The sequence below is a fragment of the Agelaius phoeniceus genome, chromosome 18 (assembly GCF_051311805.1).
Source record: "Agelaius phoeniceus isolate bAgePho1 chromosome 18, bAgePho1.hap1, whole genome shotgun sequence".
In the NCBI taxonomy this organism is placed as follows: Eukaryota; Metazoa; Chordata; class Aves; order Passeriformes; family Icteridae; genus Agelaius; species Agelaius phoeniceus.
In genome coordinates, this window is record NC_135282.1 from 5,750,673 (window position 1) to 5,765,454 (window position 14,782).

General features: G+C 43.5%; 2 protein-coding genes across 23 annotated transcripts in view; both read left to right on the forward strand.

Annotated features, from left to right (window-relative positions):
* EP400 (E1A binding protein p400) overlaps window positions 1–4,080 on the forward strand; it is a 57,898-nt gene extending 53,818 nt beyond the window's left edge. For all 22 annotated transcript variants that reach the window (XM_077187998.1, XM_077188000.1, XM_077187994.1 and 19 more), the window contains one exon: window positions 1,554–4,080. In XM_077187998.1, the coding sequence (XP_077044113.1) occupies window positions 1,554–1,826 (273 nt within the window). In that variant the 3' untranslated portion in view covers window positions 1,827–4,080. The remainder of the gene's footprint in view (window positions 1–1,553) is intronic.
* A 107-nt stretch (window positions 4,081–4,187) lies between these two features.
* On the forward strand, window positions 4,188–13,162 carry NOC4L (nucleolar complex associated 4 homolog). Its single transcript, XM_054645724.2, has 15 exons — window positions 4,188–4,333; window positions 4,434–4,557; window positions 4,646–4,752; window positions 5,032–5,139; window positions 5,276–5,425; window positions 5,960–6,059; window positions 6,359–6,393; window positions 6,497–6,547; window positions 7,086–7,197; window positions 7,825–7,885; window positions 8,419–8,529; window positions 10,860–11,023; window positions 11,387–11,469; window positions 12,199–12,312; window positions 12,610–13,162. The coding sequence occupies exons 1-15, from the start codon at window positions 4,238–4,240 to the stop codon at window positions 12,724–12,726; spliced, it is 1,533 nt and encodes a 510-aa protein (XP_054501699.2). The 5' UTR covers window positions 4,188–4,237; the 3' UTR covers window positions 12,727–13,162.
* The last annotated feature ends 1,620 nt before the right edge of the window (window positions 13,163–14,782 follow it).

Consider the following 14,782-nt stretch of genomic DNA (forward strand, 5'->3'; position numbering starts at 1 on the left):
ACAGATTTTTAAAAGTGTTTTCTAGAGCTGAAACGATGTTTAAAATTTGGTTTCTGGTGATGTGTAGTCAATATAGCAAATAATTGAACTAATGAGCACCATCTGAGCTTTTTCCACAAAAACTAGGACAAATTGAAGGTTACAGGTGGTTTTGTTTCAGTTCATAGAGCTGTGCCAAGTGCTCTGTAGAAGGCAGAATGGTGTGGTGCCTGTTCCAAATGTGTGCTGGTAACAGACAGGGCTTGGGCAGGAGAAGCTCAGGTGGTTTGATTCCACTCCCCTAATGACCAGGCAGTTTAATTATCACTGTTTAGAACAATGGCATCCAGATCATTAGCAACAGGCCTAACTTAGGCAGTTGATTGGCAGGAATGATTTAACTTTGGAGGGTGGATGAAGTTCTTGCCTTTGGTGCACAAAAATCTGGGCCAGTGGGCTCTTAGTCTGCCACAGTTCACAGTGCAGTGTTTTAGTGCAGAATAAAATCTGGGACTGTTTATCTCCAAATGGTGATAAAGTGGTGTAAGCTGTCTGATAACCACTTTAGATGTGAATGCTTCAAGGGCAAAGTAGACAGCAGGAGGTAGAAACCTCATCAGTCAACACAACTTGAGTTGCCCTCTGTAGTCAGGAAGAGCTCCTAAATAATTTTCAAAAGTCATCAGTGGTGGCATAGCTCTGTGACTGTTGGAGTCTGTGGCAAAAAGAGAAACAGTTTCCCTCCCATGTACACCAGTGACTTCAGTGGCAGTAGGTTTAGGCCATGGTAAGTATTTTTTAAACTATGGTCTTTATGTGTATCTGGCATTCTTTTTATCTGTATTTTTAGTGCTTCCCACTGGAATCCTTTTGGATCATTCAAGAGTTAATTTTTTGTCTGGAGAAGTCCTTGTAGCTTTGTTTGGCTTTTGCATCTGACAAAGGCAGCTGAAGCTGCTCAGTTTCATTACCTTGTCCTCTGAACAAGGAGATGTTGATTTTTTTTTCTCCCTTGCTCTGGGTAGAGCTATGAAAATTTGATGTCTGGATGGAGTTCAAACTATTCTGCCATAAATTGGCAATAGAGTAGTAGCAGCTGTAGTCTGAAAGGGCAGAGACTGGTGGGCAGCCTCAGTGGCTGTATTTATTGTCACAATATGGATGCAGAGTCAGCATTTTAACCTCTTTGGTCCTCTGGCTTTTCCCTGTTCTTTTCCCTGCTCCTTCACTTCTGCAGTACAGGAATTTTCCTACATATCTGGTAGGGTTTATATACCTTTAATTTGCCTTCTGAATGTATCTGAGGGCATGTCCTTGGATTTGCACTGCAGAGACCAGAGTTACAGGCACTTTGGCTCTTAGTTCTGATTTATAAGGCTCTAGAAAATGTGACAGAATGGTGTTTCTCAGTGAAACCACAGAGCCTCTGTTCCCAGAATCATTGTCTGAGTTGTTTGTCAGTTAAGAGAGCAAATACCTAAGGAAGCAGGATTCCTTCTGTAGAGGAGAAATGTAAGGACTGCTCAGTTTAATGCTAAACCATTTTGTAATTGCCTTTTCCTCCTGATGTGCAGGTACAAGCTCAGCCCCAAACTGTGACCCTTTCTCAGACGACAGCAGGACAACAGCAGGTTCAGGTGATCCCTGCAACCACTGCTACTGCTCAGGTGGTGCAGCAGAAACTGATCCAGCAGCAGGTTGTGACCACAGCCTCTCCCCAGGTTCAGGCTCCAGGTGTACAGAACCCAGCCCAGACACCAGCAACACCTGAAGCCCAGAGTCAGCAAGCAAAAGTACAGATGAGGACACCGACTGTCAGATTAAAGGCACCTACTAAACCAAGCTGAACTATTGCAATAACAGAGAAACACAGTATTTTGTGTTTGCTGAGACAAGTGAGAAGCTACTCCAGACATCCAAATGAAGACAAAACACCTCTATTTTATTTTTTTTTTTGTAGCAGAAGGTTTCTTGCTGGTGAACATTTAAACATGAAAACTCACATGTAACTTCAGTGTATTAGCAAATGTTTAGCACTCAAACTCTGTACAAGATGCATTCTGCCTGTGTTCTCTGTGCTCATTTAAACCACATAAAGCAAGCATTACTTAGGTTGAAATTCTGCCCAGCTTCTCAAAAGTGAAATGGTGGTCTGCCATAAATGTCAGTAAAATCCATCTGTGTTAGAATGCCACACCTGCCTGTGGGCATGTGCAGCTCCTTGCTGTAGTTCAGTGTGTGCTCAGTACCCACAGTGAAGCCACACAAAGAACCAGGTGTAGTTGATACAGCACAGTATTTTCCACCTATACAAAAGCTCTGTGTTGTTCTTCCCTGTGGTAAACACCCCTGGAAGATCCAACACAGACTTGAAGTGCTCCCTGCAAAGTTTAGCCAATAAATGTGAAAACCTGTAAGTATATGTAATTAAAAAGGAAAAAAAAAAGGTTTCATTCTCCATTTTTGTAAGTCTTTTAAAATGTTTGTTAGTAGTTTTTGTGTACAGTTTACTGAATCACCCAACCTGTGTGCTCATTCTCGTATTTCACTTTAAAATAATGGATATTTTAGGCATGAGCTGAGTAAATACTGTGTTGATAGTAAATGTGTATTAAAGTGTAGCCCATTTTTTTTTGTAAAAGAATTGTTCAGTAGATGCAGCTAAACAGATGATCCATAGCTGTTTCTCATGGGACTTCTGTCACAAAAAATCTCCAGCTGATAAAATCTAATCTCTCAGTTTCATTCTGCTCTTGCAACATGTTTAAATGTTCAGTACTTTTTACACGGCTTTCAGCTTAGGGGGTGGGGGGCTGGGGCAAGGGGAGAATAGTGAAATTAAATCTAAGACTTAATTCTTCAACTGTGTAAAGAGTAAGATCTAACTTTTGTACTATTCTTTTACTAAAAGCTAACAATGAATGTATCTTCAGGTGGGTATTTTGGATGTGAATAGAGCGTGGCCTCTTCCTCCAAATCAGTTTGCCTTATTGTTATGGAGAAAAAAAAAAAAAAGCAAAAAGCTGCATAGAACTGTGGGGGTTTCTTTACTTTTCTTGCATACAATGAATAACAGACTTTGCAAACAGCACTGAGTGAGGAATCAAAAAACCCATGGTGGCTTGAAGGGATTTATTTTACTTTGGCCATAAAACTGCACAATGTGTAAAATCCAGACAAAATTACAACATTCCTTTTCTGAGATGGTTTTAAAATTATTTTTTCATTCTGTGATCTTTTTACTCTTTAGGAAAGGAGCCTATTTAAGGGCAGGGAAAGCATATATTTTGTTTTTACCTCTGTATGTCCACACTTGTTGGTACCTGGCAATCCACATGGCTTAAACAAGAAAGAATTCTCAGCCAGCTCCTCTGTGTTAGTTGGGATAGGTACTGCCAATTCTGTTCAGATCACAAATTTAACATTGGCTCAGGCAGCGTTCCTGATTTTTTTATTTTATACCTCTTTTGTCCTGCATACTTTTTTTCTTGGACCCTCAGGTGTACAAATACAAGGGCATTTTGTTTGTTTGGTTTTTTTTTTTTTTAAGCTGTTTTTGCATGCAGTAGTATTCCCCTGACCCTGCTAACCCCTGGCTTGTGCCATCCCCTAAACTTCCCTGCCAGCCAGGGAGCTGGCACTGCTGACAGCAGAGTAGTTTGAAATGCAAAGCAGATGCAGTGGTAATGGATAGTGACACTGTGTACAGTATAGCCTTGCTCATCCGAAAATATTGCTTAGGTAGCCCCAGTTTTACTTTTAAGTGTTTAGCTTTTATGATGTGCATGAAGGTCGGGGTGGGGGGGAACAGTTCCAGCAGTGGGAGAGCTGCTGGCTGCGTCTTTGTGCTGGTCTGATTTGGTGTCTAAAGAGGCGATTGTTTCTTGTTTAGGTCAGTTGATGAAGATAAAAAGTCACCATATTTTTTTCCCCTTCTAATTATTTTTTTTTCTTCCTTTCGATGTGTCTTTCTCCCAGGAGTGTGTTAGGAAGTCAACCTGTACATAAGTGATGAACGTTTGTACTCGCCCCAGTAGGATGATAAGGAATAGTGCTGTATCCTACCTGAAGGTGTAATAAAGTGTACATTTTTATACCGCCGCCTCGCCCTGCCTTCTCTACCGGGGCGGGTTACCGGGAGGGGCGGTGCGGGTGGCGGGACGGACCCATCCCGATCCCGATCGCGATCCCCGCCCCGCTGCCGGCCCCGCCTGCGGGCGGAGCGGCCGCGGCTCCTCCTCCATCCTCGGCTGCGAGCATGGCGCGGGAGGCCGCGCTCGCCGCCTGCCTGGAGGCCGTGCTGGGCAACCGCTCCAGCGCCAACCGCGTCTTCGAGCTCCTGGAGCCGCTGGCGGTGCGGGCCGGGCCGGGCCGGGCTGGGCTGGGCTGGGGGACCGGGCTGAGGGAGGGAGGGCAGCGCGGCCGGGCCGCCGCTCTGACACGCTGCTCCCCAGGGCCAGGAGGAGCCGGAGGACATCGTGAGCGCCGCCAGGATCTGCGGCCGGCTCTTCGGGGCGCTGCTGGAGCGGCGGGAGCTGTTCGTGGGGCCGCTGCCCGAGCAGGACGCCTCTCTGGGCGGTGAGCACGGAGCGGGGCCCCGGTGCTGCCCGGGACAGGCGCGGCCCGGCCCGAGCCCAGCCTGTGTCTGTGTGTCTGTCCCTCACAGAGAGCTACAGCGCCCAGGACAAGTACAGGATATGGATGCGGCACCGCTACAGGGACTGCGTGGGCTGCCTGGGAGAGCTCATGGGGCACGACGCCTTCCAGGTCAAGGTGGGTCCTGAGCCCGCTGTTGACCCACGAGGGGTTCCCTTGAGGCTCTCGCCCAATATTTCAGTGTAGGAGGGCAGGCAGTGCTGTAAAACAGCACTGATGCTCTGATTCACCTCTGCTCACCAGCAGTGAGCATGCAGATTTCTCAGGAAATAATATCTCATTTCATTCTTCCTCCTCTTGAAGGTGCCTCCTTTGGGTTTGACCCCTGTTGTTCTTGTTTAGGTGTTTTGGGGTTTTTTTGTGATGTTGCTTTCTTTTTTTTTTTTTTTTTTAAAGGAGCAGGCACTCTGCACACTCATGAAATTTGTAGAATTGGAGGCACAGTATCCATTGATCAAAATAGAGTGGAAAGGAACTTTAACTTTTCCCTGTGACCTTCTTAAGGTAAGCTGCAGACCTGAAAAGTCCCTCCTGTCAGTGACCTGATGGCACACGAACTCTTGTGCCCTCAGCCTCTCACTCTGTGCTCCAGTGCTGTGAGAGACTGACTTGTTGCTTTCCTTTCCAAACCCTTTGTTAGGTGGTTGTTGATGGTTTGCTTCCCACCACCGAGGACTCCTCCCTGCTGATCTCCCGCTTTCAGGAGTACCTGGAGTACGACGATGTTCGCTACTTTGTCATGAAGGCTGTCACTGCCAGCATCGGGCACGTCATGCAAAAGATGAAGGAGGTAATAACAAATTGTTACTGTTCAGGTGCCTCTGGATGAGCTGCTCTGGGCTGTGTCTTGTGTGTGAAGCAGGGAGCAGTTGGTAGTATATGGAAATATTTGGAAGCTAGAGAAATGAGTGTGCCCACTGGAGGCATTGATTTTTTTCTTATGTGTGTCAATATGCCAAGACTGGCTTTACTCTGAAATTGAAAGTATTTCAAGGCACATACTGTTCTTTCTGGTCTAAGCTCTAGCTTCTATTTTACCCAAATCTTCACAGTTTGGGTGACACACAGAGAACTTTTAATTCTGTGTGCTCTGGTGGAGAGGAAGAACCTGTTTCCTTCATTGGATCCACCAGTAGAGATAGTTTTCTGATCTGCAACAGAGAATATACCAGTATGTAGTTTATTTATGTAGTTTTTAGTCATCATTTTCCCTTTCTCTTTCCTAAATCTATTCAGTACTTGGAAACAGGGCAATATTGAAGCCCAGCATCTTGCTCTCTGATGTGGAACTTGCTTCATGTTTGTTTTTTCCTTTTTTCCTCAGAGGCCGCTGCCTTTTTACCAGCAGAATGTATTTTCCCTCATCTCACCCATCAACATGCCAAACAAAGAGTCTGAGATGGTCAAATTTATGGTCAAACAAGGTTAGTAAACTCTGCATGATAAACTGTTTGTGAAAAGGAAAATCAGGTTAAGATTTCTAGTGTGTAAATATTTTACTGTTGTTTGCTGATGAAGAATTTCTGCTTCTTTGATCACTGTGATTCTACACAGTCTTAAAAATCCACATTCCTCAGTCTACATGGGGTCTGTTGTGGCCTTGTATCAAATTAGGTACTTCAGCCCAAGTTTTTAGAGCATCAAAAGGCTAAGTTAAAAAAGCTCTTCTTAATTTTTTGAATATCCATTTCAAGTTCAACATCTGGTTTCTCTTTCTTCTTAGATAACCGTGAGGAGTTGAAATTTTCAAAGCTGCAGGTAACTGTTCATTTGGTGCATTAGAATTGAAATTTTGTCTTCTTAAAATAGAGCATTATCTGTACCAGTGTGGTTAACTCACTGTTTGCAATTCTGTTTTAAGGCACACAAACAGGTGTTTGAAAAAATGTGGTTGACTTTTTTGAAGCACAAGGTGAGTGTTACTTCTGCCACTGATCTGCATTGCTCTTTAATTTAGGATTGCTGATCCTTAGCAGTTGTGTCCAGCCTTGCAGGAAGCTGCTGGTAGGATCCCAGTATGTTTTGAGTGTTGGGTGGGAACAGCCCCAGTGACCATTTCTGTTGGATCACACTGCCAAAAAACATGACCCCATATATGGCCTGCTTTTTCTCCTTACCCTCAGCCTTTTTTCCCTACCTTAAACATCTCTGCCCATAAGGGTGATCTGCAGCAGAGCAATCTCTGCTCACAAGCTGAAGCTTCCCCAGCCTTTTTCCTGGTGATTTTCCCCCTCTGAGTGATGACACTGTTAGCTGTGAGCACCTGCTTGAATGAACTCCCTTGGTGTCCCCTGTAAACTCTCCCATTTGGGAACTGCTGCTGCAAGCTGTTCTGTATTTTCCTGGCACATTCCCTTCTGCTTGTGCATTGCCTTTTTGAGCCACAGGTTGCTGCTGCTGACTGAGTTCTCCCTGCAGTGCTTGTTTCTCTGTTGTTTTGTCCTTCACAGCTGCCCCCTGGCCTTTACAAAAAGGTTCTTGTCATTCTGCACAACTCTGTCCTGCCTTACATGAACGAGCCCACTCTCATGATGGATTTCTTGACAGTGGCCTATGGCATAGGTGAGTGAGATCAGCCTTTTTTCCTTTGTGGCACCTCCAGCAAGGCACAGATGGACTTGGAAGCTGTGCTGGATGCAGCACCAAACCCTGGGTGAGGGAATAGCTGTACTTTTGGCTGGGATGGAGCTAAGGAATTAGGGTCAATTCCATTGTCCCTGAAAGTGAGATGATTTTACATGTGTTTGTCAATGTCATTGCTCCTTGTGTGTAAGGAAAATAATATTTAAGGCTTTGGGGAAGAGTAGAATACTGAAGTGATTGGTTTTAAATATAGAGTTCAGCCAGTGCTGCTGATCCAAACACAGGATCCACAGATTGCTGCAGAAATGTCCTTTCTGAGCAGACCTTTGCCTCCCCAGTGTGACTTTGTTGAGGAATTAGAGCAGCACATTTTGTGTCTTGGTCGTTGAACATTTGTTCTACTAAAATACAGCTTAATCTTTGTAAGAAACTTGGGAGTCTCTGGAGGGGTGCAGATGAAATTGTTTCACCTTTCAGCTGTCACACTGGCTCTGATTTCAGCTATTCAGTTTTGCTTTCCTTCTGGGAAGATTGTATTACAGAAAAAACTTAATTTTTTTTTTCTAGTTATTTTTATTGTGTTGATATCTGCCTGGTTTCTTACAGGTGGAGCAATCAGTCTTCTAGCCCTAAATGGGTTGTTTATTTTGATTCATCAGCATAATCTGTAAGTAAAAAGAGTATATTGTTTAAAGGAACATGGGTTTTTGCATTTATGTCTTCATGTAAGAGGAACTGAAATGGATTCACCACACCTTCAGGCTTTGAAATTCTTCCATGAGAAAGCCAAACTGCACAAGAGTTTCAGGCTGTTTGGATGCTGAGCTTTTTTGGCTGATTTCTTTTACAACTGAACCTAAATAGTCTGTTCTCTAGGCTGTGGTTGCTCAGCACTTAGAAATCAATTTCCATTGATCTGATTACAGAGTGAAGCCATGGTCTTTGGTGTCCCTTTCACTGCATCCTGTACCATTTGCAGTCACTGGTCCTGGCTTCACACCCTGAAGGTGGCTGAGCACTGCAAGAGCCATAAATTCACTTTGCAGTTTGTTTTCAGTGGTGACTGTAGAGGGAAGCCTAAGAGAGCCAAACAGAGCACAGCAGTGGGCTGGGGTGCTCTTAATGACAGCACAGTAACATTTAGCCACAGCCCCACTGTACACCTCTAATGGATGTTGTATTTTTTCTTTTCTTTAACAGGGAGTATCCTGACTTTTACAAGAAGCTGTATAGCCTGTTAGACCCTTCCATCTATCACGTGAAGTACCGAGCTCGCTTTTTTCACCTGACTGATCTGTTTTTGTCTTCATCGTAAGTAGCATCTTTATTTTGTGTGCTCACATATTTTCCCCCTGCTTTTCTGTTCTTGAGCAGTCTCCCACATGTCTGGATTTAATGTATTCAGTGTGCCTGCTGGATTAGATACATTTTTATGGAGAAAACTGAATCCAAGACTATTATTGTAGTCTTGTGTAATTTTTCATGTGCTATTTTTGAAGATTTGCCTCACAGCCATAGATTTTCAGAAAGGAAGAATTGCAGTTAGTTATCAGAGTTTGAGCTGCAAGTGCTTATGGATGTGTTTTTGATCTCTGTTCCACTTTGGGTGAAAGTGATGAATTTTCTGTCTTGTCTTTGTAAAAATGGAAAAGTAAAATTTGCTGGGTTTTTATAGATTACAAAGCTGTTGATAAATGGATGGCTTTTTGCAGACATAAAGCACTGAAATGTGAAGTGTTTGACAGCCTGTCTTGATGTTGTCAGTTCATTGTACACAGGGAAGAAGCTGGATAGGCAGCTGGTCATATAGTTGCTGTCATATGTTATAAAATAAACCAACAGTAACACAGCACCAGGCACTTCATATCCAACCCCCTTGTAGTCCTGGTGTACTTTGGAGAGAGTGACAAGACCTGTGGGTAACTTTGAGCCTTGCAGGTGTAGTGAGGCCTGAGTGACTGAAAATTGTAATTTTCATCTTCTGACAGGAAGAAGGGGCCTAAATGAGGTGGTTGCTGTTAGAAATTTGCATTTTTACCATTAAAAAAAAAAAGAATTATGCTGCACATTTACACTACATGGGAGCTTTATGTTCCCATTAACAGCTGCAGTGCTTGGAAATGTTATGTAAATTTAACACCATGGCCTGTGTATTAATTAAACCCACAAAATGACATAAGAAGAATATAATTAAGGTTGCCTGGCCAAGCACTCACTTTATGAAAGGACTGAATAAAGTTTGCCATGAGAATGGCTGTGTACAGGGGCTGTGCTTGGCAATGGTGCCACGTGTCAGGATTGACTCTCACAGTGATCTGAGATTATTCATGCACTGAATGTAAATTCCCCCAAAAATTTGTTCCAGCAAGCATACAACACTTTGCTGCTTAAACTTGAGATTCCTTGTCACCGTGATATTTTCTGAAAAATCCTCTTTGCCCAGATTCTTCTCCTGGGAAGATGAGAAGCCTCAGCTTCTCCATGTTTTGCTGCTCTGGAATGTGGCCTGGAGATTGTTTATCCAAACATGTGAATTATTTTTAATTAATGACCATTCACAGCCAGCTGTGTCGGACTCTCTGAGTCAGTCACGAGTTTTTATTGTTCATTCTTGTTAAGCCTTCTGAGGTATCCTTTCTCTTTCTTTAGTATAGTTTTAGTATAGCATAATATAATATAACATGATATAGTATACTATGATATAGTATGGTATAATATGGTATAGCATGGTATAGTGTAGAGTAATATAGCATAGTGTACAATAATATAGCATAGTGTAGAATAATATAGTATAAAATAATATAGCATAGTGTAGAATAATATAGCATAGTGTAGAATAATACAGTATAAAATAATATAGCATAGTGTAGAATAATATAGCATAGTGTAGAATAATATAGTATAAAGTAATATAGCATAGTGTAGAATAATATAGCATAGTATAGAATAATATAGCATAGTATAAAATAATATAGCATAGTGTAGAATAATATAGCATAGTGTAGAATAATATAGCATAGTATAAAGTAATATAGCATAGTGTAGAATAATATAGCATAGTGTAGAATAATATTGCATAGTATAGAATAATATAGCATAGTATAAAGTAATATAGCATAGTGTAGAATAATATTGCATAGTATAGAATAATATAGCATAGTATAAAGTAATATAGCATAGTGTAGAATAATATTGCATAGTATAGAATAATATAGCATAGTATAAAGTAATATAGCATAGTGTAGAATAATATTGCATAGTATAGAATAATATAGCATAGTATAAAGTAATATAGCATAGTGTAGAATAATATTGCATAGTATAGAATAATATAGCATAGTATAGAATAATATAGCATAGTATAAAGTAATATAGCATAGTATAAAATAATATAGCATAGTATAATATAGTATAGTATAATATAGTATAATAATAAATCAGCCTTTTGAGAACTTGGAGTCTGATTCTCATCTCTCACCTCGTCCTGGGGACCTCGCAAACACCACAATTCCTAAAGCTTCTCTTTACTCTACAGCCAAAACAGCCTGAGGAGCCCCCTGCCGAGCTGTGAGGGTGGCTGAGGCTGCTGGCTGTCCTGCCAGGGCTGTAACAGGCTGCTCCCTGCTGTCCCCTGTCCCCAGGCACCTGCCAGCGTACCTGGTGGCAGCGTTCATCAAGCGGCTGGCGCGGCTGGCGCTCACGGCCCCTCCTGAGGCTCTGCTCATGATCCTCCCCTTCATCTGCAACCTCTTCCGCAGGCACCCCGCCTGCAAGGTGCTGCTGCACAGGCCAGCAGGCCCAGCAGGTAAGGGGGGGACTTGTTTTATGTCTTTAAGGCAGCATAAAGAGGAGCATTCCTGTGGAGGAAAAGGGGAGATTGCAGTTCTGAGGTGTGGAAGGATGCCTTTGTCCTGTCCCTTGGGTTTGTGAAAGGTCAGCAGGCTCCTGCTGTTAAACTCAAAGCTGTTCCAAGTACCTTACTTGCTCTGCTCTTTAAAAGTAACATGCTTCTGTAGTGCTGCCAGCTGTGACTCCTGGGTCATGCTGGGATTTGTCAGTTTGTCCCTGGAACCATTGGGAAGGAGCAGCTCTGGCTGCAGCACTGTGTTCCCTTTGGGTTTATGTGCACCACACAGGAGCTGTTAGCTGTGTTCTCCTGTTTCCTTAGATATGTCAGAAGATCCATACATTATGGAGGAGAAGGAGCCATCTGAAAGCAGGGCTTTGCAGAGCTCTCTGTGGGAAATTCAGGTATGTCATCCCAAAATGAGCATCTGGGTCTGGTATTCCACCCTTGCTCCTTCCTTGACATGTGTTGGCAGTGGACAGCCCCTCTCACAAGAACCTGCTTGACATATATCTTGCAAATGAGATGAGTTCTTTTACTCTGCATCATTTTTTGTCCTAGCAAAGGATTCCATACACTGGAGAGATGTATGTGCTAGTTAGTGGGTGGCTTGTGAGCACACATTTGAGCTTGCAGTTCACAGCTGACACAGACTAAATAGCTGCAAATGGACCAGGCTCTGGAGGGGAGAGAGTTGGTGAGCACTGATGGAAGTGAATTGAGTAGAGCCAGGTTATCCTCTAGAAATGGATGAGGGGTTTGTGTAGGGGGCTGTAGCAGCAACAAGAGTGGTGTGCAGGAGCTGGAATCCTGGAGAGCTGGAGCTTGGGTGTGGTGTGAGGGCACTGTGAGGTGGCAGCATTGGGTTATGCAGTGTAGGCATGGCCTGTGGATCAATTTGTCTTCAGCTGGATATGACCATGTGAGAGGAGCCTTTGACATGTTTGAAAGATGCCTGAAATGAGGATTTCTTCAAGCTCTGTAGTAGCATGGTGCAGCAAACTTGGATCTGATGGAATTTGATGGTCACTGGAGATCTGACCCACAAATGGGCAGACTCCTATGTGGGAGTGCAGATGGATGTGTGCTACCCTGTACTTTTAGATAATCTCCCATTTGTCTTGCTTTTCCAGTCTCTCCAGAACCATTATCACCCAGATGTGGCCAAGGCAGCTGCTGTCCTGAACCAGTCCCTGTCTGAAATGGAGGATGACATATCAGGGCTCCTGGAGCTCTCAGCTGCTGAGGTAATGCTGCTGTGCCTTTGTGAATGGCTGGAACCAGAGGAAAGGAGGTTCTGGATGCAGCAGTCATGTTCTGTTATCTGCCTTGCTGCTGGGGAGGGAGCTGCACTGACTTGGTTACCAGGGCAAACCAGGAAAATGGTCTGTTAAATAACAGCATGAGCAACAGTGGTGACAGGGCTGGCTTTTTCTTTGAAGTGTTTATTTGCTGGATGTTTTAAGACTTTAGAGTGTGCAGTGTTATTGGGGTGAAGAGCCTGTGCTGAATTTTGACAATATTTTCTGGTTTTTATTTTGTAGCTTTTTGATAGAGAAGTAAAGAAAAAGGCTGTTGATGTGCCCCTAGAGTTTGAGCCTGTACGAGGTTTGTTTGGGAAGAAGAATGATATTTTTGCAGAGCACTTCAGTTTAGACTGATGCCATCTCTTACCAAAACACATCTGTCAGCAGCTGGATCTTAGGGACACACAGAAAGCTCCCCTGTGCTCTGCAGCCCTTCCCTGTGAGGAGAGCTGCCCTGCTTGAGCTGCACTGTGCCCCTTGCCACTGCCCCTGGATGGACTCTGCTGTGTTTCTCACACTTGCATTCTGCCACCTGGTATTTGGGAGGGATTTCTCCCTGAAGCAAAGAATTCTGGACCAGTTCATGGCTGGGATCCCAGTGCTTCCCCCAGAGCTGCTGGTGCTGGCTGTGACCAGGGGCTGCATCAACAGACATCTCACTGCTGTTCCATGGCACTGAGGGGAATTGCATTCTCTGACTGCTCTTATTTTTCAGATGTTTTACTTTTGTATGAGAGCTGACAGCCCTGTTTGTAATAAATGTCTTCAATACATAAGTGTAAACACCTGATGTATCATAATTATCTTTTTGTATGCATTTTTAAGCTCATCTTGAGAGGGATGTTTATCTTGTACTCAGCACTCCCACGTTCAAGGCATTGAAACTGGTTTGTCTAACAACTCAGAAGGTGCTCAGTAAATCCATCTAGGAAATGTTGCTGGTGTTCCTTCCTCTACATCCATCTCATGCACTGAGATTGCTGGATTCCAAATGCTCATGAGCTTTGGAAGTGAACATAATCCTGGTGCCTGCTGTAGCAGGGAGGCCAGCTGATGTGCAGTGGGAGGCTAATCCTTGAGTTTTGCTTCAGAATGATAAGCAGCTTGGTGTGGTTTTGCTTGCAGCCTGCATGTGTTTTAGGAGCTCTGGCCAGAGTGTATCCAGGGGCTAAAAACTTTTTAACTCCACTGCTACTGGATGCCCTTGTTAATTTTTCATATACTTCAGAAGTCATGCACAAATTCCATTTGATGGGGTTTCCCCCAAGGTTTTAAGTTTGAGATTAACTCATTATTAACAGCACAGATGAACTCAGGACTTTTTTAAAACTCATTTTCAACAACTTAATGTTACCTCCTTAGATTTAAACTCTGCTTGCATAATTTGAAATCATATTTTGTGGAAGGGTAAATTACAATCAAGAAAGCAGAGGCCAAAAAATCCAATTTCTGGCAGCCAAGTCTGGTTAAGTCAAGGAAAACTGCAGCTGTCTTGGAGACACTGAAGTGTTACATTTTCTTCATCCAGTTTTTTCATGCTTTCCAAACAGTGGACGTGTCCTCACAGTGTAGAGCTCTCCATATTTTTTTTTTCCTTTCTGATGCTTTTGAATTCAGATGGGGTGTTTCTGAGGATTGATATTTCTCCTCTTTTTCTTTGGAAGTCTCTTTCTTTGTTCTCTGGTGGAAGGGCAGTGCTGCCTCCTCCCTGGGCAGCCTGCTTTTCTTCTTTCTTTGACTTCTGCTATCTGAGGTGGGAAGGCAGAATGGTTGAGATGGAACTTTGAACTGGAGAGGCCTCAGTTCAGGTTCACCGAGGCCTTGTATTTCATCTCTAAGATCTATCTCCCTTTGGCATGGGTTCTGTCTCTATGTGTTTGGTAAACACCTTGAGGTGCTCTGCTGCAGCAATGAGAACCACATGGCTCACTTTGAAAGAGGGCAGTGCATCATCTCAGCTGGAATGAATGACTGTATTTGAAAGGATGAATGTCTGTGTTGAATGGCTTTCTCTGATAGTTTTATTCAGGTTATAGCTGAATTATATCTGTGTGTAATTGCTGGTGGGCAGTGTCATTCACTTCTGTGATTATATTGACACTCAGGAGTGCTGGGCTCTTTTTGAAAGCACAAATATTCAACCATTTGGGCATGGGGCAAATTCACATCTCAAAGTGCTGAAAATGAGGGAGTTTGGTTGTGTTCTCCTACATGGACAGAGGGTAAATAGTGTCCTCAGGGCTGTGTGACCTGTGTGCTTGTCTGTCCTTCTGGGGTCTCCTGGCACCAACAGGGACACCCTGCACGAGGGGCAGATGGATTTGGTGGGGAATATTGGAAAGCAGCAGCTCCTGCCTTGTGGTGTGGCCCTCTGCTGCCTGTGGGGAAAGCCTTGTGTCTGAGACCAAAT

Excerpts from the sequence above, each read along its gene's own strand:
- NOC4L (XM_054645724.2), top strand. The coding sequence starts at position 4,238 with ATGGCGCGGGAGGCCGCGCTCGCCGCCTGCCTGGAGGCCGTGCTGGGC. Across the intron at positions 7,198-7,824 it reads GACAGTGGCCTATGGCATAG|GTGGAGCAATCAGTCTTCTA; the intron begins GTGAGTGAGATC and ends GGTTTCTTACAG. Across the intron at positions 12,313-12,609 it reads TGGAGCTCTCAGCTGCTGAG|CTTTTTGATAGAGAAGTAAA; the intron begins GTAATGCTGCTG and ends TTTATTTTGTAG.